Below are 24903 nucleotides of genomic sequence, written 5' to 3'. Positions count from 1 at the left end.
TATATGTGCAAACATATGGTATCTGTCCTTTTCTGCCTGACTTATTTCTCAGCATAACACCCTCAAGGTCCATCCATGTTGCTACACAGGCCAGATTTCATTCTTTCTCATCACCATGTAGTATTCCATCGTAGAGATGAACCACATCTTCTTGATCCATTTGTCCGTTGATGGACACTTAGGCTCTTTCCGTGTTTTGGCTATTGTTGAGAGAGCTGCTATGAACATTGGGGTCCATGTGCTCCTATGCATCAGCACTCCTGTGTCCCTTGGATAAATTCCTAGCAGTGCTATTGCTGGGTCATAGGGGAGTTCTAGTGTTAGTTTTTTGAGGAACCTCCCCACTGTTTTCCGGAGGGCCTGCACCAGTTTACATTCCCACCAACAGTGTAGGTGGGTGCCCGTTTCTCCACATCCTCACCAGCATCTAGAGTTCTCTGATTTGCTCATTTTAGCCACTCTGAGTGGCGGGAGGTGGTATCTCCGTGTGGCTTTGATTTGTATTTCCCTGATGAGGAGGGATGCTGAGCATTGTTTCATGTGTCTGTTGGCCATCTGGATGTCCTCCTTGGAGAAATGTCTGTTCACATCATCTGCCCATTTCTTCACTGGATTGTTTGTTTTTCGGGTGTGGAGTTTGGTGAGTTCCTTATAGATTTTGGATATTAACCTTTTATCTGATATGTCATTTGCAACTACCTTTTCCCATTCCATCGGTTGCCTATTAGTTTTATGGGTTGTTTCCTTTGCCTGCAATGACAGAATCTAACCGTGCCGCCTCCCTATGGCGTTACCCCACTGAACTAGGTTGGGAGAAAGGACCCGATCAATTTAACGTTGGAAAACAGAGTTTGGATTGTCAGACCAAAGATGAAAAGGATTGTATGGGAACCCTGTACTGTGTCACTGTGTTTCTCGTGGGGCTAGAGATCAACAGCTCTGAAACTGCTCTATGAGCATCCTAGGATTGAGCACACACATGACTGCAGATGTGGGAGCTGGGCTCCTCCTTTTCAAAGGAAGACGTTGCACATAAGCAAGGCAGAAAGGCAAAGATAAATTATGCATTGCTGCCTTATGCATTGCTGTGCCAGTATGAACTAATGCTTATTTTAAGAGAAATAGGTGATAGATGAGTAGGTGGGTGGGTGGGTGGATGGATGGATGGATGGATATAGATATCGGAGAGAGAAATCAGCATATAGATGGATTAGTATACTGCATATATTTCCTCACTCTGTCCTCTGTGAGGACCTAGAAGTAGAAATACCCCAATAGCAACTCACACATCTACCACCTAGATCTTAGTTTCTAAATAAAAGGAGTTAGAACTCTCTGGAGAAGTTCTACGGTAGGGGCTGATTCTATGGTAGGGGTAAGGAAAATGCAAGATGGACTTGGGCCTCTGGTTGGTGCTGGAAATCAAGGAAGTCAAACAAACAAACAAAATGTAGGAACGTGTCACAAGAACACAGGCGCTAACTTGAAAGAACTCCCAGTGGACAAAATGAAAAAATTTTAGCAACACAATAAATAATGCCAGTACTAGATTTTAACCTAGTGGATAAAATAAATAACCATGAACCTGTGCTGATACAAAAATAAATAAATGGCAGAGAAGAGACAAATCTTCCTTACAGAACAATTCCAATAAATAAATGTCTGAGGAAAGAACTAGAAAATCACCATGGGACCACCTCAGCAATCATTGTTGCGGTCAAGATCCCTCCAAGGATGATGCTAAACTGAGCGGGCAAAATTTTAAGGAGAAACGGGATATTTGCATAGCCTGGAAATATCTCCCCCAAATAGGTATTCATTAATGTGATGATTTTAACTACGTCCTCAAATTCTTTGCTGCTCCTCCCTAGAGAAGGGAGAGCTTGATTCACCTCTCCTTGACCATGAGCTGGACTAGTGCCTCAGTTCCAACAAACAGAGTATGGAACACAAAGACTAGCATCTTTCTGGTGGAGAAACCCAGCAGACATCCCCTCTGCTGTGTGTTCAAGATTAAGATCAGCAGTGATTAGTTGCGGCTCTATCACGTTACCCCAGATGATGCCTTGAGGGCCCATCAGCTCTGTTGTATTTTCATAATACATAACCCCAGACTAATCATGAGAAAACATCAGACAAACGTCTGATGGACACGCGACAGAGCATTCAGCTAGTATTCAAAATGTTCAAGGTCAAGCAAAGTGAGAATAGACTGAGAGACTATTCCTAAGGAGACGTGACAACTGGATGCGATGTGGTAGTGTGGACTGAGTGTGGACGGGGTTCTGGAACAGAGGAAGGACATTAATCAAAAATTGTTGCAATCCAAATGAAGAATATGGTTTAATAGTGTATCGGTGTTCATTCCTTACTTCTGGTAAATGCACCGTAGTTATACAAGATGTTCACGTTGGGGCACCCGAGGTGAAGGGTAGAGAGGGACCGTCTGCACCACCTTACAACTCTTCTGTAAATCTAAAATTCTTTCAAAATAAAGAGGCTTTTTTAATGGGTAAATCATATTCTACTGTTCAGGGCCCAGCTAGGTTCCTTCCTCTAGAACAATTTTCCCTGATCTCCCCTGTGCACTGGGTTTGCTCTTCCTCATTCCCCCCAAGCCTATCCCCTCTTCTGCTCTGAGGCCCAAGCATGTAAGACCTGAAGGGTTCTGGGGTGCCTGGGGGGCTTAGTCGGTTAAGCGTCCGACTTTCGCTTAGGTCATGATCTCACGGTTCGTGGGTTCGAGCCCCACGTCGGGCTCTGTGCTGACTGCCAGCTCAGAGCCTGGAGCCTGTTTCAGAGTCTGTATCTCCCTCTCTCTCTGACCCTCCCCTGCTCACGCTGTCTCTCTCTCTCCTAGAAATAAATAAAAATATTAAAAAAAAAAAAAAAAAAAAGACCTGAAGGGTTCTGCTTCTTTTCTGGGATCCGATGAGCCTTCCAAAGTACACTGCGAGCTTCCAGACATCAGAGCCTGACTCCCACATGTTGGAGATCTTCACAGTCTGTGCCTTCGATGGGGAGGGGAGGACTGAGGACTCCCAGGCAGGCTCGGGCCTGGGGTGGGGGGCTGTGGGTGGCATTAGGGGAGAGCACTGGATGAAGTCCTTGTCTATAGAGCTTGTCACCTCCACTAGTTTATAAAGGGGGCTGGGGCAGCGGTCTCTCCTGGAGAGTGAACTGAGGGAGGGGAGATAACTTACTGGATTTGCCCACCAGACTCCCATGGACAAGAGGGTTAGCTGGGACCCCATCCTATATGGGCAAAGATGGCGTTAAGTGTGCATGAGCCCCAAGTACTGAAGCACCAAGAGCTGAAGCACTAGGTGCCCTGGCACCTTTGCTGTGGGACCCACTCTGCCACTTGTCCCAAGCCCAGACGCATCAGCGCCCATCTACACTGAGGGCAGCAGGAGCACATGGCTCAGCAGTGGCAGCATCTGGAGTCCCTGCAGAGCATAAGGACCCATGAGCTACAGCAGGGCCTACGAGAGGCAGCAGCTGCCACAGGGGGTCCCTGCCCCCTGCCCCAGAGCACTGTGTGGGCTCACATTGGTCAAGAGCAGCAGCCAAGACTACCTCAGGTCAAGGGGCTCCTCCTCGTTGCCCACTGATGGGGAGCCAAGGCCCAGGACAGGTTGTTGTAGGCACTTTTGAGGCCCTGGGGGAGGGGCAGTTTACAGGTGGGGTAGTCTGAGGACAGGAGAGGGTCATGGAGAAGCTGACACCCAGAGTCTGCCCCAGCCTGCTCCTCCTGCCCTCCCCACACCTCTCTGGAAGGTCTCTTCCAGACCCATGGCTTTGGTTATGACCCACTAATGCAGGGTCTCCACAGAGGCTCCCCCCAATCCAGGTCCACTTATCCCTCCAGCCACTGAACTCCTCCCCCACATATCCCAAGGGCACTTCCGGCTCCAGTCCCAAAGAGAGCTCAGGTCCCTCTTCAAAGCTTCCAGTGCCCATTGTCCCTTCCATGACTGGCAGCCAACATCCACTGTCATCCTTGGCTCTCCCTCACTCTCACCCCCACATCCATCCCTCAGAAATCCTACCTCCTTAATCTATCACCACCTCCCTAGTCCAAGGCAGGCACATGGGAAGTGCTCAGTGAATGTATGTGGCATGGGTGGATGGATCTATGAATGGGATGGGGTATAGGGATTGGTGTATTGATGGATGGATGGATGGATGGATGGATGGATGGATGGATGGATGGATGGATGGATGGATGGATGGATGGATGGATGGATGGATGGATGGATGGATGGATGGATGGATGGATGGATGGATGGATGGATGGATGGATGGATGGATGGATGGATGGATGGATGGATGGATGGATGGATGGATGGATGGATGGATGGATGGATGGATGGATGGATGGATGGATGGATGGATGGATGGATGGATGGATGGATGGATGGACGGATGGATAGATGGATGGATGGACAGATGGGTGCTTGGATGGATGGATGGATGGATGGATGGACGGATGGATAGATGGATAGATGGGTGTGTGGATGGATGGGTGGATGGATAGTGGATGGATGGATGGATGGATGGACGGACAGATGGGTGTGTGGATGGATGGGTAGATGGATGTGTAGATGGATGGATAGTGGATGGATGGATAGATGGATGGATGGATGGGTGGATGGATGTGTAGATGGATGGATAGTGGATGGATGGATGGATGGATGGATAGATGGGTGTGTGGATGGATAGGTGGATGGATAGTGAATGGATGGATGGATGGATGGATGGATGGACAGATGGGTGTGTGGATGGACAGGTGGATGGATGGGTAGAGGGATGGAAGGAAATAGTGGACTTTTACAACTTAGGTAGTTTTGCATCTGGCATCATTATACCTATCAGTGCTTTTCTTGGGCAATACCTGGACACTTGGTTTGGTAGGGACTGGGCTGAACATACTGCTTCCGGGAAGGGCCCAGAGCTGAGACCATTCCAAGGTACTCTGTTTTGACGAATCAGGCAGTCAAAATACTTGACCACGATAAGGCACAGAACAGCCCATGCCAACCGCCTCTGAGACTGGCCCATACCGTAACAAGAAGGATGTCTGTTGCCGCCACGTGGAAGGTCTTTGGCCTCTGAACTCCATCCAGGACTCAGGACTGGGCGGAGAGGATGCCACTCCTCCCCCCATCCCCACCCCGTGCCTCACACGACACCGAAAGACACACACAGGAGGAGGCGCCACATGGACATCTCTTTCTTTTTACAAAGACTTTATTGTCTGACATGCTTGACAAAAAAAATTACAGCCACAATCAAGTTATGCCAAAATGATTGAGGAGCACGCCATCATCTTTCATACCTCAAGGACTTTTAATGAATTTTCTTTCAAAGTAACAGCTGCCTTCATAACTTTTCTTTTCCACATAAAAATACACCATATTCTGAAGATACCTTAGGAAAAAATTGTTTTCAAGTTTATAGTGCTTGGTCCGCATAGATATCCGGTAGAGGTGTCTGAAAGGGCCCTGGGTCTTCTTCTCCCCGCGCGTGCGCACACACCATGCATCTGGGGCTCCCGAGAGACCTTGTAAACATCCTCGGCCGCCAGGAACCACTCGGCCGAATGGGCTCCTGAAGTCCCGCCCCCCCACCGAGCACAGCGGGTCCCGGTCACGGCGGTGGTGCTGTCAGCCTCCCCTCGTGCACAGTGCCTGTCGCCCCGTGGGGAGCCCCACGTGAGGAGGGAAGGAGTCGCAGTCTCCTAGGCGGCTGGGGTGCTGGGCTCAGAGACTGAGACCCCTCGGGGCTCCAGGGGCTCGCTCTCTAAACAAGCCGCAGAGGTCCGGAACCAGACCCTTAAAAAATAAGTGCCTTACAGGGGTGGCGGTTTGGGTGTTGGCAAAGCAGAGGCTATGAAGCCAGAGACCAAGGCTCAAGTCCTGCTTCTGCCCCTTTTGAGCTGGGCGTCCTCAGGCAAGTGACCTCACCCCTCTGATCTCCATCTCCTCATCTCTAAAATGGGGCCCACAGTGCTAACCTCACAGGAGTGCCTGAGGGTGAAATGAGATTGTATGTGCTAAGGGCTCCTGAAGTGCTGGCTCCCGGGGCAGCGCCCAGGCTGAGGTGAGTAAGGCCCTCCTCCCAGAGGCGCGAGGGGGCCCCAGAAAGCTCAGCAGGAGAGAGAAACGCAATGCTCTTTAGTCCAATGTCTTTTAAAAATCAGAATCGATTCAGAAACGATATCCATGATGAGCAAAATGCCAAAACTGGAAATAAAGACAGAATCGGACCCTGCACGTGGGGACCCTGCATCTCTTGCCTCGCCCTCAGGAGACCCTGCTGGCTAACCTCCCTCACTCAGCCCACCCCGCCCCCCACCCCAGGCCTAATTTAAAGAAAAAAGAAGTTGTTCCCCTGCAGGGAGCCGCTGGAGCCCAGGCCCTGCTCTGCCACCGCGCCACCCTCCCGTCAACAGGACACACGGACACCAACAAGGACCGGGAACCATTCGGCTCGGGAAATTGCACCGAGGGATGGAACCCCATTCAAGGACGGTAATGAGATCCGCTTCATGAAGTTAAGAAGCGTGTGTGTTTGCGTGCGTGCATGCGTGCGTGCGTGCGTGTGTGTGTAGTACACGCACACCCGCATGGGCGCATACACGCGGCAGCGCTGCCTCAGTCTGCGGACCCTCCAGCCTGCTGAGCTCTGCAGAGCACGGGACCAGGGCCCGTCCGTGACTCAGGAACACCCTTCAGCTGGTCCTGGGCACCAATGTGGTTCGTTCTGTAGAACCAACCCCCCCCCCCCCAACCCGGATCCAGGCTCCAAGCGAGAACCTGGATGTTCATTCAGGCCAGTGTTCAAGTCCACAAAGTTGTCCACAGGAAGAAAGTGGGGTCACAAGGCGAGGCAGACGGCTTACTGGCCTGGCCGGGTGCGGTCCGAATTCCTGAGACGCCCCTCATGGCTCCCTCGAGGGCCTCAGCTGTGAGGCAGGCCCGTCCCCTCTCCAGCCCAGGAGGAGAGGGCGGGCTATTTGCACCCTGGCTGCAAAACCTCCCACCCGCCCCCAACCCCAGGGCTTGCAGCCACACAGACCCTCAGTTAGAGGGAGATTTTGTGCTAGAACTTTCCAGAAGCAGCAGCTTCCCAAACCCACGAGGGCGTCCGACTGAGAAGGATGAAGAGGCCGTCAATTCCCAAGCAGGACGGGAGTACGAGCTTGGAAGGTCCTCTGACAAGGTACACGCGGGAACGTACACGCAGAATATAGTAATGAGCGCAGAGCGGCTGACAGGGACCCGCGGGCTCCTGACTCCAGGTGACAGAGGCTGGAGAGTCAGGGGTGATTTTCTTCATTCCAAGGCCTCAACCCATCTGTCGGGCTGGTCCCCACGACCAGACAGGTTGTCTGCATGGAAGGAAGGGGGGTTAGGGGTCCGTGCTCTCTGCCAGGCATGTGTAGCTGATGTGGGCAGGAAGGGCGGAGACAGCAGGGGCAGTCAGGAGTTCCGGGGGGTGGGGAGGTCAATGACTATGGGCGGGTTCACAGGCTGGTAGTTCACGGTGCACACCGACGCGTTCACGTAGGTGGTCGTCCCATCGGCCATGACGCCGTACCCTGGAAGGTAAGCACACGCCTGTCAGGGCTGACGGGTAAGGCCAGGACCCAGAGCAGTGAGGGGGTCTAGTGGGGGTGGTCGTCGGAGGGCACTCAGCCACGAGGGCAAACCGTGTCTGGGGCAAGCTACCAAAAGCTACCCAACTTTGCCTCTTCTTCTATAAATAGAGGTGATGACAGACGTTCCTTCCAAGTCTGCTGTGAGGAGCAAATGAGATGACAGTCTATACACAGGGGTCAGCCCAGTGCCTAGAAAGCACCTGGGTAGCGCTCAGTGAGACGCCATCGTGGACATCAGCACCACCATCACCACCACCACCACCACGAGCACCATCACCATGTACTTTCTTCTCTTAGCCTCTGCCCCCATTGTATTCTTTCCCCACCACATCTACCTGATAGACTCCTCCTCATCCTTCAGCTCAGATCACCTCCAAGCCAAAAAGGACATTTCCCCTCCCTGTGTACATTACCCATTCTTTGGAGCCCCCATTTTGCCTATACAGTCATGCAAGGGTACGGTCTGGATCATGCACAACAATTGCCTGATGGCATTCTGTGCCCACAGTAGGGCTGCATTCCACGCCCACAGTAGGGCTGCATTCCACACCCACAGTAGGGCTGCAGGAAATGACAGCCATCATGGTCATCCCACAGCACATGCGTTGTTCATCTCTCTCATGACCTCTCAGATTCTGCCTGTGATGGCTTATCTGCTCCCCAGAAGTCTGTGGGCTCCTCGGGGCCAGGGCAGCTCTGCTCTCTGCTGCGCCTGACAACAGCCTGCAGTGAGTGGCGCTCAGGGAAAGGGCTGGGGCTTATTTGCTTCTGAGCTGGAAAATGCCCTGATGTGCATCAGGCACGCGTGAGGCCCAGCGGCCCGGGCCTAGCACAGACAGAGGTTCTGGAGGCTGGGACACGGCTCCGGGGAAGAACACATCAGCCCCCACGCCCCACGGGAGTCCACGTGCTTTCTGGCCGGGCGGGATGGACAGGGTGGCCTTGGACAGGCGGGATGAGGGCTCGAAGGGAACAGAAGGGAGGGTCAGCCAATCTGATCACTCTGGCTCCGCTGAGGATGGCTGAGGTATAAGGAAAGCCCTGTGCGCAGGGTGCAGGCGTGCGGGCAGCGGGGCCTGGGGCTGACCTCGCCCATCACCTAACGCCCCCCTGCCCACTGCCCCTTAAGGTAAAGTGAACGCACCCCCCCGCCATCCCAACAGTGTGGACACAGCACGTGCCCCCAGCCTCCCAGGGACAAAGCCAGAAAGCCATGTCCCTACATGTAGGGGGTGGAGGTGAGGGGCCACCAGAGTGCCTCAGGCAAGCAAGTGGCCCTCCACAGGCTGTAGGGACGTGGGCGACAAGAGCAGGCTGCCAGCCTTAAGGAGGGTGCGGCGTACCTGCCAAACCTAACACGCCCTCCGTGCCCAAGCCGACGTCCCCTCCTCCACAGAGCCTTCCGCCCATGTCCCCAGGATGGCCCAGGCTGGAAGCCCACTGGCGCCGCAGGGGGTCCAAGTCAGCAGATGACCCGAAGTCCCGCCCGATTGGGCAACCGACTTCCCCACATTGAACGTCCCAGCAGGAGCCGGCTGCCAGCCACTGCCCAGATGACGCGTTCATGTCGGAAACAGCTGAGACCAGGGAGGAGGTGACGGAGTTGAAGGGGGATGAGGTGCCCCTCCCCCACCCCCCACCGACCTTCGTGGATGTGGCCGAAGACGTGCAGCCGCGGCTGGACGCGCCTCTGCACCGTGTTGAGCAGCTCCACGCAGCCCACCCGCTGCATCTTCTTGGGGACCCAGTCCAGGAAGCCTGAGCAGGGAGACAACTGGAGGCAATGATGGGGTCCTGGTGGCCAGGCACCCCGGGCCCGCAGACATAGGCTCCTGCACTCACAGAGCCAGGCATAACTCCCCCCTCCCTCCCCTGCAAGCTCTCCCGAGCCCACCCTACCTTGACCTTCAGGGAGGGAATGCGGGCTCTACCTGGGGCCTTGCCTTGCCTTCCTCCTCCGCGGAGCACCCAGAGTGGGCCAGGCACAGAGGGAGGGTGGGAAGGGAGCCCCCCGCCACACCTCCCGCTCACAGCGGCCTCAAGGGTGCCATCCACCCATTACAGAGCTAAGCAAACTGAGGCCTGAAAGGGACAGGTGAGGCCCCAGGGCCCCCCCCCGCCCCCCCCCCCCTCTCCCCGGCTGGCAGCAGAGCAGAACCAGAGCGGAAACGCTTCAAACAAACATCACAGTCATGAAAGCGAACTCCATGCAACGCAGCCTGGCTCGGGCGGCGGAGTCTGGGTCTGCTCGCTCCGCCAGCCTCCCGGAGCCGCTCCATATGGCGGCTGCTTAGTACCCTCACATGGCTACACAAACGAAGAATAATTGATTACTCCCAGCCAGCGGCTAGGGCTCGTCTTGGCCCCTCTCGGTTTGGGTGAAACAAGTTTCTGCATGTGGGAAGGGGACGGGGGAATCCTCCGAGTCCCGAATCAGGCAGGCGGCACCTGACGCTGCCTGGGGGATGACAGAGGGAGGGAGGGACAGGGACAGAGAGGGAGGGAGGGAGGAAGAGAGAGGGGCCAGAGGAGGGAGAGACAGAGAAAGGGAGAGGAAAGGAGCGAGGGAGGGAGAGAGAGACAGAAAGAGAGAGAGACACAGGGAGGGAGGGAAGGGTGCCTCCGGCTTGACCATTCTGTGCCCCTCTACCCCGGAAGCGAGCACGCCTAGGCTGGCCCATTGTCGGGGACCCCCCGCCCCGACCCCACTCAGGAGTGAGGGCAGGTTCTGCGGAGGCTGCGGGAGGAAGAGGAGGCTCGTAGGGTCTGGGCTGCTGCGAGTCTGGACAGCATTCTGAGGACGAGGGGAGCTATGAAGGGTTGTACAGGGATGTGGCGTCGCTGCGGATTCAGAGAACTCCCTGCTGCTGCGGGGAGGTGAGTGGAGCGGAAGGGGCAAGACTCGGGGGCTGGGGGACCAGCGGGGAGGCCGTGGCAGTCATCAAAGGGCCAGAAGATGCTGGCCTGGACCCAGGTGGGGACAGCAGTGGTGGAGGGGAGAGGAAGGAGGTGGGATCGGAGGGACATGCAGATGGACAGGAAGTGTGTGTGAGGAGGGGGACCGGAGGCCTGAGAAGGCCCCTCGTGGGGCAGCCAGGGGGCCCCAGAGGTGGTCAGCAGACACACACAGGGCCAGGAGAGAAGGTGAGTGGTGACATCAGCTCGGACCAGGGCGGTGGCAGTGGGGGCCAGGGAGGGGGCTGTTGAGGGTAGAACCCTCAGGCCCTGGAGACAGTTGGGCCAGATGGGGGCGAGGTCCCCCAGGTGTCTGATGGGGTAAGGGGTGCACAGGATGAAGCCTAGAGAGTGACCTTGAAGGTATCCGGGCCCCAGGATGCAGGCCTGGAGAGTCAAGGGCTCAGCCCTGCCTTCTGACCTCCCTGAGCTGCAATGAGCCCTGTGTGTAAACGGGGCAGCGATTCTGACCTCCCTGAATGGCTATGCGGAGCCCACGAGGTGACAAGTTGAACGCCCAGCATGCAGTAGGTGCTTGGGAAATAAGGGGGGCATTGGGGGGAATCGTGTCCAGTGCCACGGCAGGTCAGACTCAGAACAGACCTCACCCAGGGTTCCTCTAGACAGCCCGGCTCATCTCAGTGCACAGGCCAGACCATACCCCGGCCCTCAACAACCACACGCTCTGCGTCCGCTGGCCAGGCCAGCCAAGGAGGGGACAGCTCGCTCTTACCCAGTGGCGGTCCGTGGGTTATCAGTATGTCTACGCCTTCGGGAATGAGGTTCCATTTCTCGAGCAGCGCCTGGCCTCGCGGGAGGTTAAAGCCCCAGCCATAAAACCAGGGCTGCCTATGGAAGAAAAGCAGGTGGTTCAGAGGGGACCACTGAGCATGTGGGGCAATCATGGGAAGGCTCCACATGGTCATCAGGGCTGGCTCGATGCTAGAAACTCAGAGTGAGGTAGGGACTGCCTATACTTAGCCAGAATCCTGACCAGCTCATGGGCTGTGGGACATCACGGGCATTCTCTTCCCTTTTCCCTACTTTCAACAGTTTCTGGTTTTCTATGATGAATAAATGTTATTTATGCAATTTTTAAAAGTGAAAGTTTAAAAAGAATCAGCATTTGCCAAAGGGCTCTCTTGCTCCAAGCCCTTCTGAGGAAATTCACAGAGAACACACACACCCACCCCTCATGGGGAAAATGCTCCTCAGTCTCCCTGCCCACAGTTGGGGCAGAGGGAGACTCAACCCAGAGAGAATAGGTTCTGAGTGGAAGACACCCATTCCTGCTTTCCCCTGAAGCTCCCAGCCAGGCTGAGTCCATCCCAGCCCTAAGGACGGGGCCAGAGGGACCTCGACCAATTAAGGGAATCTCAACATCACACGTAGACTGAGCAGTACAAGTCATTCCCTTTGACTGGCTCAATGGTGAACTCTAATCTAGATCCTTCCCCGTGGAGGAAGTCCCAGGTATTTCTTTCAATGATGACAGAAGAGGATGTGGTCATCCCTGCATATCAGCCAGTGAGCTTCTTGCCTCGGAAGCTGTCAGTAGCTATTAAGCTGTCCCAAAGGGCGATGGCTGGGCCACAGGGCCCAGGGGAGTCTGCCAGGTCAAATTCACACCAGACACCCACCAAACCGCCCCATTTCTCAATTATATGGGCCAATAGGGAGCCATTTGATTGGGCTTTTATATCTAACAAAAGCATCCCTACTAAGAAACATCCCTGAAGCGTAAGTCTTTGTAAGAGCCCACATTAACATAGTCCTTTAGTGTTCACGAAGTTATCATCATCACCATCACCACCATCACCACCACTACCACCACCATCACCATGACCACCACCATCACCATGACTACCACCATCACCACCACCATCACCACCACCATCATCATCACCATCACCACCACCACCACCACCATCATCACCATCACCACCACCACCATCACCATCATCACCACCATCATCACCACCACCACCACCACCATCATCATCATCACCATCATCATCATCACCACCACCATCATCATCACCACCATCACCACCATCATCACCACCACCATCATCATCACCACCACCACCACCACCACCACCATCATCACCATCACCACCACCACCATCACCATCATCACCACCATCATCACCACCACCACCACCACCATCATCATCATCACCACCACCACCATCACCATCATCACCACCATCATCACCACCACCACCACCACCATCATCATCATCACCATCATCATCATCACCACCACCATCATCATCACCACCATCACCACCATCATCACCACCACCATCATCATCACCACCATCATCACCATCACCACCACCACCACCACCACCATCACCACCACCACCACCACCACCACCACCACCACCACCACCACCACCATCATCACCACCACCATCACCACCACCACCACCACCACCACCATCACCACCACCACCATCACCACCATCACCATCACCACCACCACCACCATCATCATCACCACCATCATCACCATCACCATCACCACCACCACCATCACCACCACCATCACTGCCATCAACACTATCACCATCACTGTCACCACCACCATCACCACCATCACTATCACCACAGTTATGGGCCAAACTGTCCTCCAAGAATACATACTGAAGTATTAAGCCCCAGTGCCTGAGGATGTGACCTTATTCAGAAATAGGGTCCTTGCAGATATCATCAAGTTAAGATGAGGTGATACCAGATTAGGGCATGCCCCAAATCTAATGACCAGTGGCCTTATAAGGTCATGTGAAAACAGAGACACAAAGAGAAAAGGGCCACCGACAAGGGACACAGGGATTAGAACAATGCTCTCTGCAGGCTAAGGAGCGCCGAGCACTGCAAGCCACCCCCAGAAGCTGGGAGAGGAACACGGGACAGATTCTTCCTCAGGCCCCTCAAAATGAACAAACCTTGGTGACACTTTGATCTCAGACTCCAGCCTCCGGACTGTGAGAGAGCAAATTCCTGTTGTTTAAAGTGCCCCACCCCTGAGTCTGGGGTGATTAGCTCTGCGGCCCCAGGACATTGATACAGCCATCATCACCATCAATGTCATCACCGCCACCACCTCCCCACCTGTTACCCCAGCAACTTTCACGCCTGCAGTAGGCAGATAGGTCTCTTTCTGTTTTATGGGTGAGGAAACTGAGAAGAAGGAAGCAGGAAATAGAAATCGTCACCTGCACTTCCTGGATACCTACATTTTGCCAGGTGCCATCTAAGTACATCACAGGGATGGTTTACCTGTTATAAGACCCCTGGGAATTAAGGACTATAGAGGATCCCCATTTTACAGATGAGAAACCAGGGGCTTGGAGAGGCAGGCTAGCCGGGCATGTGCTGACTCCTGGGCCAGGCGCCTCACTACCACTCACCTGCCAGCACAAACCATATAAGGTGAAGCTGGGCTTTCAACTCCAAATCTCTCATGTGCCCAAAGCCGCCACCAAAATCCCTCTCGTGGCGCAGAGGCCCTTCCGTGGCAAGACTGAGACCGCTGGCGGTGGACCCAACAGCTCTGCCTTTTGGCAACCCTCCAAAGCACTTGTTGGGAACCCTGGGGTTCTCAAGGAACACAGTCTGAAAACCCTGATTTGTTCACAGCAGGTTCTGGACAAGGAGACTGAGGTGCAGTGAGGGGCAGTGACGTGCCCGGGGTCACGCAGCTCATGAGTGGAGACGCCGGATCCGATACTCTCTGCTCTCAGCCTTCAAGCTTCCAATGGCATCTTCTGGAACATGCGTTTGTGAAAGATGGGTGAGCAGAGTGGTCATGTGGGGGTCAAAGTCCCTCTTGCATTTCCAGCACATGCAGGAGGCCCTCCACTGCCAGCCCTGCCCATCTAGGGCTCCCGCTCCCTTCTCTTCTCCTCCTGCCCATCCCTGACCTCGAGCCACGCTTACCTGTCAAAGCCCTGCTTCCTCCAACCTTCCTCTTACCTTGCACACCTGGGACCAGCCCAGGGGAAGGGAATAAAGGACAGGGTAACAAATGGCATTGAGTGAGGCCCAAAGGAAGAGATCAATCTGTTAATCGATGTTAAATAGGGCTTTTCCTATTGCTGTGGGATTGCAGCCGAAGCTTCAAAGCTGAAAATGATGCCCCCTATTCGAACAGCAGCCCCCAGGTGCTGCCCAGAAAAACCCACTAAAAGCCGGTGGAACACACCAGGCCACCATCTCCCCAAGCCCCCGTCAGCCTAAGTTTTGGCCTTGAAGAAAAGGGCTATGGCTCCTGCCTTGTTCTTGTAGGGGGAGTGGGGGCGGGGGTTCAGGATGAATGGGCCCCAGGAGAACCACCTGTATGGGGGGCGGGGCCTGGGATCTGCACTCTGAGCCTGAGGAGAAATAGATGGTGAGAAGCAGGCACAGAAGGGACTGCGTGTGTCCCCAGGTTTGGGGTGTCCGAGGGATCCCCAACCGTAGGGAGCACCTGCCAGGTGACAAGACCAGGGCTGGGGAATCGATCTGGGTGGGTTGGCCTTGGGGACAGTCCCCACAGAAGACACCTCCCATCAATGGCACATCCACACAGGCCTGCCCTGGCACATCCGCACGAAGGCGAGAGCTCTCTCCACAGAAGATGCACCCCTGCATGTACACAATTTTATACCCAACTTCAAGGCAATCCTGGGGTCAGACAGACCTGAGTGAGAATGGGTCCACCTCTTACTACCTCTGTGACCTTTGGACAGTGACTCAACTCTTCTCTATGTCTTAATTTCCCCATCTGTTCATGGGAATAATAATACCATCTCAACAGAGCAGTTTGGAAGGAGTAAATTGGTTAATCCACATAAAAGTGCTTAAAACAATGTCTAGTTCAATGCACTGGAGCTGCCATCATCATCCCCATCATCATCCCCACCATCATCCCCACCGTCCCCACCATCGTCCCCACCATCGTCCCCATCATCGTCCCCACTGTCGTCCCCACCGTCATCCCCACCATCATCCCCACCATCGTCCCCACCGTCCCCACCATCGTCCCCACCATCGTCCCCATCGTCGTCCCCACCGTCGTCCCCACCGTCGTCCTCACTGTCATCCCCACCATCATCCCCATCATCCCCACCGTCGTCCCCACCGTCGTCCCCACCATCATCCCCATCCCCATCCCCATCATTATTGTGGGCCGTCCTGAAACCCACCCATGGAGCCGACATGAAAAACCTTTGACCTAGGGCTAGGTTTTTCAAACTGCATTTTGATGAGTCCCAACATTTTTTTTTAAAAAAAGAAAAGAAAACATCACAGAAAAAGGGGCCTCCTAGCTGGGAAAGGATACCTCAGTTAAATATATTTATATTTAAATAGACACCCACGTACGGATGTACTGAATCACAATGTAAATGCTTCTCCTACCACGGTCCCTGGCCCCAACGGGTGACAGTCCCGCTCCGGCGACCAGCCCAGGCTGCTCCCACCCTAAAAGCTGGGCTTTTCCGAGACCCTCGAACCCCGAGCAAACTCCAGGCCCTGCTCTGGCCGCACCAGGGTTCAGTCGCAGCAGGGAAGGCAGCGGCATTCTGGAAGCCCCTCCGGAAGCCCAGCCTAGCCGTCCTGCCAGGACCCGAGGCCCCGTCAGCCTCCGGGGAAAGGAGCAGCGTCCAAATACGGGATCCATTCTTCAAAAATCTAATCAAATATTTACAAGATGGGACGAGGCCTCATCTGCATGGAGAGAAGGCATCTGTTCGTTCCTGTGAGCCCCAGCAAGGGGTGGCTTTTTGAAAGAGACACTTAGAAATATATCAGAGACCCCACAGACCCCCAGAAGCCAACGCGCGCATGCCTCCGCCGGCCCAGCCTCTCCTCGCCCAGCACCACCGAGCTTTCCTCTGGGGGTGGTGCTTCCCCAAGGCTGCACCTGCCACACACACCGCCTCAAGTCCCGGGAATGGTGGGGTCCACCTTGCCCCCCAGGGTGCCCTCAGAGCTTGCTCAGGGCACTGAAATTGGCATCAGACATCCTTCCTGGTTTGGTCCCTGCGCCGCTCGCTTCACCTCTCCCAGCAGGGTAACAATGCCTATGTCCCCAGACTTTACCCCATGGCGGCGGGGGGGGGGGGGGTCCTTCTTGTTCAGTGCTGTGGCCTTGACACAGCAGGGAGTGAAGGGGGGCGAAGGAGAAGAGAGGGAGGAGGTTTAAAAGGATGAAACTGTACTTCCACTATGAAAATGCTTTCTAAATACCCAGGAGCTCTGTCAATGGGCAAAGGGGATGTTCTAGCTCTTACTGAAATTTTAAGGGGAGCAGGAAAAGTCAAATCATACAGGCAGACATCCGAAGGAGACGTTTCCCAGGATGGCCCGTGGGTTGGGGAGCACCCTGCCTGGGCCAGGGGCTTCTGCAGGGTGGCCAGGACCAGAGCACTGGGACAGACTCTTCAGGGTGACCGCACCCCCCAAGGCCTTAGACCAGCCCATAGGGCCTAGAAAACTCTCCGGCCCCTCCTGGATGATGCCCTGGGAAGAGGCGGTGCCAGTTCAAGGTGAAGTCAGCCCCAGATGGCCTATCGACCTCCTCATCATCCAGTAAGGCCCTTTAGGGCCAGAGGTGAAGTGCAAGGCCACCCGGGTTTCCAGACAGAGGACAGGGCAGGCAGAGGCTCAAGGCCTCCCATCTAAGCAGCCAGCGTCCAGCCTGCCCCCTACTGGCCCACCCACGTCGAGGGCAGCCAGCGGTCTGAGACTGCGAATGCCCAAGACAGGATCCCGGGACCCTGCGAAAGCGCATCCCCCAGCTCCAGCGTGACCCGGCCCTGAGACCCAGCCTCGCCACGCTGAGGGCCAGGACCCCGATGTCTGCACACCTTCCGGGACACATCACAGACCCCAAGGAGGTCGCGTGAATCAGAAATCCGGCTGAGCGGCGGGAGGCGGCTTTATGTCCTGAATTTCTGTCTTTCTGTTCTAAAGTAACCATTGGAATAATTTTCTTACAGAATGATAGTTGCCATGACGACCAGAGCAAATTTTCCTTTTCTGAAACAGATGTCTCATTTAGTTGAAAATTAGAATGTGAACAAACCCATGGGAAAAATTAATTCAAACTTTAACAGAGCGCTGAATACAATGTAATCTCTCAGAGGTTAACCCCTTAACAGCTTTTTTGTGCGCTTGTGGTAACCTTCGAATCCAGTCTAATTAAGCCCGCTTAGCCAATATAAATGACCTCCTCGTGGCCAATCATTAAATGATTTCCCCCTGAAGCGTGAATCCCGGGCCCCCGATGGCAGCAGGGAGGGGGACGGTGCTTGTCTCGGGAGAATGCTCAAGCAGGGCCGCTCTGCTCCGCCAGGAAAGGCGTGCAGCCCCTGGGTGGGGGTGTCCCCTGGGGTCATCCAGTTAGCCTAGGAGGTGGTCACCCATTTCCTGGGGATGCTGGGGTGTGTGGACAGAGGAGCCCCAGGGTGGGCTGGGGCCCAGCTGCGCACCCAGGCCAGGGCACGATGCCCAAAGGCAGGTGTCCAGGATCCCCTTGGCCAATGCCAAGGGGCACTGTGGAGACACCGAGAGGGCACCCACATCAGCACAACTCCAGAAGTTCTCCGTGAGCCCCCAGGCCTCACACCCCCTCTGGGAGGCAGCTGCCATCACTGCTCCATTTTACAGATGCAGAAACCGAGGTGCGGGGAGGTACATTGGCTAAGCGGGCTTAATTAGACTGGATTCGAAGGTTACCACAAGCACACAAAAAGCTGTGAAGGGGTTAACCTCTGTGTGCTCAGGGTTACCTGGTGACCAAGGGACACGACCAGGGGACCCGGGCGCTCAAACCCAGAGAGAGGATTCCAGAGCCAGGGCTCTCTGCCTTCAGGCCAGAATTATGCAGATGGGACCAGGAATTCCTGTCCCCTTCCTCAGCAAGCCCCTACTTTACCAGCCACTTCCTCATCTCAAATCGGCTAACCCTCAGGACAAAGTCCGGGGAGGCTCTCACTCTAAAGTCAGGGGAACGAAGGCACAGGGAGGTTAGGTGGTGTGTCTGAGGGCACACAGGAAGCAAGAGAGATTCTTGGGGTTCCTGGCTGCTGCATCCTGTGCTCAATGGGCGGCTGGCCCAAAGTTCCCCCTCTTCAACGGCAACTGCCTGCCTGCCCCTCTGAGCGCGCCCCAGTCTCCCCTGCCAGGTCCCGGCCCAGCCCCTGGCACTGCCGGGTCCCCTCTGAGTCTGGCTGGACAGGGAGGAAGGAGCCTGTGAAATCCCTCCTGCCGGACAGAGGCAGGGCCCAGGCGGCCTCCTGGAGGGTTCGCTCACGGTGTGCACGAATGAAAGAATGCATGACAGAATTAACAACCAGGTGCTCTATCTGGAAGGCAGGCAGGCGGTAAGAACTAAACATCAGCCCCCTCCTCTGTGCACCGTCCCAATGGGAGCCCCCCCGGAGCCCCCAGAGCCCCTGGAGCCCCCGGAGCCACAGCAGGAACCAGCACTAGAACAAACACTCACCATCTGCTGAGCGTCCCGCCTCCCGTGACCTGCCCGGGGGGCTCATGTGCCCATTTCACAGATGAGGCCCCAGAGGTGATGCAGGCGCCGTGTGCTCACACCCTCTGCTGCGTCCGACTCACCTCCTTTGGGGAAACTTCCCTGCCTCCCCAGGGCGCCCACTCCTGGTTGAGGGCGGCCGCCCTGCTGGGTAGAGGGGACAGCCTTTCATAGTGGACCCCGTGCGGCCACACGTTCTCGCGCCCACCACTCATGCTACGGAAGGGAAAGCTGTGGTCTGAGGAAGGCAGTGGCCCCACTCGCGACAGAGAGGAAGCTTCTGGCTTCTCTCAGAGATGGCCAGTATTGACAGCATCCCAGATGAGGGCCCCAAGTGCTGCCCGGGACACTCAGCCCTCCAGGGAGGTTGTGCTCCCATTCTGCAGCAGGGGAAACTGAGGTTCAGAGGTCAGTGACACACCGGGGTCCCCAAGAGAGTTTATGCTCACCCCTCACCCCACAGGCGGTCCCCCGACCCCTGGGGACATCCACAGTGCGGGCTGCCACTGCCATCTGTCCAGCTCTGATGGAGAGGTTGACCTTTCTCCTCTCTGCCCTCCCCGAGGACGAGGGCGAGGCTGAGGGAGCCGCCTCGGTGACAGGGCCAGCGGCTGCCGGCGAGGGGGCAGGGCCGCGCAGGCTGGCACCGCGTCCCTAGGGACTGTCAATCACACACCTTGCCCCGTACACAACAGTTACGGCAAGTCAGCAGCAAGATAAGTGGAACCGAAGAATGGGGTCCTTTGTCATTCCTAATTAATTTCCCCACCCTTCCGAGGTGCGCACCATTCATCTTTTGTTTCGCTGGGACTCTGCAGCGGGGAGAAGGCAGACAATTCGTTTCAAACATTAATCTCGTGTAGAATCGTGCGCATATGTGTAGAGGGGCCTCTGCAAAGAAAATAACAACAACGTGGAAGCAAGAAAGATAAGGACAGAAAAGGGGCAAAGGAGAAATTCTGTGTGAGAGAGAAGAGGGTGTGCATGTGTGTGCGCGCGTGTGTGTGTGGTGCGCAGCGGGGGGGCGTGTCCAGCTGCGTTTGTGTAGTTGTGTACATGGGCACAGTGTATGCGTGTGTGTGGCATGGGGGTTGTGTGTGTAGTTGTGTGTGTACATGTGCGTGGTGTGTGTGTCTGTATATGGAGGAGTTGTGTGTAGGTGTGTGCATGTGTGTGTGGTTGCACACATGGATGAGTGTAGGTGCGCATGTGTAGTTGCATGTATGCGTGTAGGGGTGCATGTGTGTAGTTGTGTGTATGTGTGTAGCTGTGTGTATGTGTGTAGCTGTGTGCGTGTAGTTGAGTGTGTGCATGTAGGTGTGTGCGCGTGTGTAATTGCATGTGTGTGCATGGAGGTGTTTGTGTAGGTGTGTGTGTAGGTGTGGGCATGTGTGTAGTTGCATGTGTGTGCATGTAGGTGTGTGCATAGTTGTGTGCATGTATGTGTGTAGTTACATGTGTGTAAGTGTGTGTGGTTGTGTGTGCATACATGTGTTGGTGTGCATGTATGTGTGTAGTTACACGCATGTGTAGGTGTGTTGTTGCATTGTGTACATACATGTGTGTGGTGTGTACGTGGGTGTTTAGTTACATGCGTGTGTGTGGGTGTGTGTGGGTGCGTGTGTGTACATAGATGTGCGTGGTGTGCACGTGGGTGTGTAGATGCATGTATGTGTGTGTGTGTGTGTGTGCGCGTGTGTGTGTGTGTAGAGGCGGCACAACGTAGGACCAGGAACTTCCTCCGACATCAGAGTCCGCCCTCTGCCTGTGCGTGTGGGGCTGACGACCGTCAGAATCCGGCGGAGGAGGAGACGGGGCGTGAGCAGCAGCCGGACCCTCGGTGGTGGACACGCCTGTGCCCGCTGGCTCCCACCCCCTTGTCACCGTCACAGGCCGGCATCAGGCTCGAGGGGGGTTTGCGGCCAGCCCCCCCGGACAGGGGGGCTCCGTGGCTTCCACTGAGCCCAGCCCGTCCCTGAGCCGATAGGGCGGGCGGGGCCACAGCACCCAGGTGGCTGCGATGCCCCCGCCGAGCGCTCTGCGCGCCGCCCTCGTCCCACCCTTGGCCGGCGCTGCGCGGGGAGAATGTGAGTCTGACTTCTCGGAAGCAGGACTCGGAGCTCAGAGAGAACGTGCCGGTGCCGGGCCCAGGGGTCAGGAAGCCCCATCCGGGCTCCGCATCGCACAGCAGGATGGGGCTGGGGGCCCATGGGGCCGGGGATCCAGGGCCCATGGGAAGGAGCCGCCGCCGAGGCACCTGCTGGCTGGTCCCGGCCGGTCACTCCCAAAGCTGACCAAGCCCACCAGCCTGGGCTGGACCCCCACGCAGCTCCAGGGGCCGAGATCTTGGGCCAGTTCCTCGGCTACCCAAGCCTCACCTTCCCCATCCGCAAGATGGGGATGAAAACAATCCTGTCTTGCCCCGTTGCCAGAGCAGGTCCCGGGAAGCTTGCTGAGTGAGGGGTCCCAGAAGTCTTGCTACAGAAGAGGAAGGAAAGCGGGAGAGGAAGGCCACAGCCTCGTGCTGAAACCACATAGAAACTCGAGATGAACTCTAAGAAACACAGCTTTAGATGCACAGGGACCAGCCGAGCCTTTGTACCAGGGAAGGCGGGGGGCGCCTGGGTGGCTCAGTCGGTTAAGCGTCTGACTTCAGCTCAGGTCATGATCTCACGGTTCGTGGGTTCGAGCCCCACATCGGGCTCTGTGCTGATAGCTCAGAGCCTGGAGCCTGCTTCAGATTCTGTGTCTCCCTCTCTCTGACCCTCCCCTGCTCACGCTGTCTCTGTCCCTCAAAAATAAATAAAATATTTTAAAAAATTAAAAAAAAAATAAAGTTGAACCAGGGAAGGCGGGTCTGCATGGCAGAGAAGTAACAGCAGGAGGCCTCAGGAGCTTAAGGGGAGGGAGCGGGGCCTGCCCCCCTCCTTCTGTAAAGCTGGGCCCCCAGAGGGCTTTTGGGGGGGCAGGCAGGGAGGTGGAGCAGAAAAGGCTACCCAGTGACGCCTCCAGCAGATGGATGCCCTTGACCTCCGGCTAGGGCTTGTCCTCCAGGAGGCGAGCCCACGCGGTCCAGGAAGCCCTCAGGCAGGAAGCAAAAGTAAACCGTGTGCACCCACAGATCGAGGCAGGCACAAGCCTGTCTTATGGGCACCCCCAAACCAAGCTACACCCCAAAACCTGGCTGCCCAGGACCGCCTCGGACAGAACTTCATAGAACACCAGCGTGCAATCCAATTGTCCAACACCCTGAATGGCTTGGACAATTATTGGAGGGAGACTAAAAAAAATAAATGGTTTTTTGAAAGATTAAAAAGGTTTTCTTAATGGAAAGAGCAAAGGATTCTGGGTGAGCGGCTTGGAGCTGAGCCGCAGTGGCGCCTTCCCTGCGCCCTCCCCAGAGCGCAGTGGAGAGAGAGCTCTGCAGGATTCCTGGGAAGGGGGGTGTCCCCGAAGTCAGGGGGGCCATGGCCACGGGGCAGGGGGGGGCTTCCCCGTGGCCCCAGCAGCCTCTGACTGCATCCAGGCATGGCAGGCAATGGGTGGCTGCAGGTCTCAGGCCCGGCCAGGGTCCCAGGGCCTGACCACATCCTGGTGAGAGCCTCTGAGGTGCAGAGAAGCAGCCAGGATTTCACTATAGGAGCCTCTATTCTTTTTTTCTCCAAAAGACGTATTTAATGAAGTTAAGAAAGAAAGCTTTTCGCACCTCTCTGTACCCAGTTTCGGTGAGGGGGCCTCCATCCTCCCATCCGAGTGGAGCCCGGCTCTCAGGCACTGGGGGACCCTAAGCAAGTCCCTTCGCCTCCTGGGTCTCAGCCTCCTCAGTTTTCCAGCGGGGGACAAAGGTCTAGACCCCACTGACCCCTAAGAAGGTTAGAAGCAGCTGAAGTGCAGGGCCTGGGGGACAGCGGTGAGAACAGGTACTATCATGATTCTCCGTCGACAAGCAGACCCTTGCTCCTTAAAACGCCCAGGCTGCTCAGTTCCTGCCCCCACACCCCCGGGTGGCCTGTCCTGTGCACACAGGGAGGGAAGGAGACGGAGGGCTCAGCCCCTGCCCACACCCTGTTCCACGGGCAGCTCCGTGGGCAGCCCCGGGCTGTACAGAAAACCTTGATCTCTGGCCAATCCAGGCAGCGAGGTATAGAGGGTTAGGGGGTGAGGGTGGGCCCACTGTGTCCTGAAACATCTACTCTGTGCCAAGCAATTTACACACATGACCTCCCAGAACCCTGAGAACACTGCCACAGGGGGCTTGCACCTGCTGTCATCTCACAGAAAGCCTAGATTCTCACCCAAGATCCCCCGGCCGGGACCTGCCCGCCGGCACAAGTGTTCAAGTGTGGCCTGGCGTGTAAAGACAGCCAGTCCCCCAGGCCCCTGGCTCCCTGTGAGAGGGGCAGGGACCCCCGACACCCCTGCCTGGAGGAGGCAGCGCCAGGCCTCCAAGCTGAGAACCAGGATCCGCGCCCAGACACCCAGAGACGGCCGGCAGCCACTTCTCAAAGTTTAATGTCTCAGCAGGTTTACATTCCTTCTTTCAAAATACCAGAAGTAATTACACCAGATGGACGAACTGCATGCCAATTTCACTCCCTCCCGCGCTCTTTTTTTTTTCTTTTTTCAAATCAAGGCCGTTTTCAGTTAAATGAGAACAAAAAAATGTATCCAAAACCCATAAATGAATACGGTATGTATACGGAATTTTTTTCCCCCAACACTTAAGATTCTGTAACAGCTGAGTTCTTCCTCTCTTTGGTGGTCGGTTCCCACCCCTTCCTCTAAGCTGGTCTGGGGAAGGCTCAGTGCCGAGTCTGCTCCCGAGGGGCCCTGGAAAGTCGCGGTGCCCCGGGGACAGCGGCACAAACTGCCGGGGTGGGGAGGTAACGGGCTGCTGCGCTGGGGACAGGCGTCTGGCCTCCAGCCTGCGCGGAAGTTGAGAGATGGTACGGTCAGGCCCTGATTTAGGGAGACCAGCCCCAAGGAGGAGGAAGAGGAGGAGAGGGGGAAGAGGAAGGACGCTGCAGGCAAGGAGGCTGAATTTTAACGGAGTCCCCACGGCCTGGCGTCTGTCACCTGTTCATCCATCCATCCATCCATCCATCCATCCATCCATCCATCCATTCAACAAACACTTATTCTGATGAGCCAGGCACTGTGCTAGGGCTGCACTCAGGACCACAACACAGAGATTCAGGTCCCTGTTCTCAGGAAGCCCCAAACATTCTAGCAGGAAGGAGGCAGGAAAGAAAGCCATTGCGAGAGTAATCACGACAGCGAGGCCCTAAGTGGAGTGAGGGAGCAGCAGAGGCCCACACGCAGACCCCGCGCATAAGGCGAAAGTGGCCGCGCCAAGCCGCCAGGAGGGACAGGCCCGTCTCCGCTCGGGGCTGGGCCACGTGGGTGTCCATGTGGACACACGCAAGACGGGCCCCCTGCGGCACACCATCGACACACACTCACTGCCAGTGGACCCGACACCCAAGCATAACGGGCTGCCCGGCGAAGCTTCCGGGAGACAGTATGGAAATATCCTCATGATTCCAGGGAGGCAGAGATTTCTTAAATAGAACACAGAAAGCAAAACGCAAATACACTTGACTACACCAAAATTCAGAACTTGGGGCTTTCTGAAGGCACCGCAAAGAGAGAGAAAATCACAGAGGAGGAAAAGCCACTTGTAACGGTACAGCTGACAATAGGCTCCTGTTCGGAATACATAAAAAATCTCTATGAACCCATA

The 24903-nt window shown here is 55.7% G+C and overlaps 1 protein-coding gene across 1 annotated transcript in view; it reads right to left on the bottom strand.

The window, feature by feature from the left end:
• Positions 1–5235: 5235 nt before the first annotated feature.
• Positions 5236–24903, bottom strand: part of MPPED1 (metallophosphoesterase domain containing 1) — a 64227-nt gene continuing 44559 nt past the window's right edge. Inside the window, 3 exon segments of the mRNA XM_039234907.1 lie at positions 5236–7606; positions 9311–9424; positions 11355–11470. Coding sequence (XP_039090838.1) covers positions 7488–7606; positions 9311–9424; positions 11355–11470 — 349 coding nt within the window. The 3' untranslated portion in view covers positions 5236–7487.

This window comes from Hyaena hyaena, unplaced genomic scaffold (assembly GCF_003009895.1).
Source record: "Hyaena hyaena isolate Hyena2069 unplaced genomic scaffold, ASM300989v1 scaffold_4, whole genome shotgun sequence".
Lineage (NCBI taxonomy): Eukaryota > Metazoa > Chordata > Mammalia > Carnivora > Hyaenidae > Hyaena > Hyaena hyaena.
Note: the sequence above shows the minus strand (reverse complement) of the source record. Positions and strands in the feature narration are given on the sequence as shown.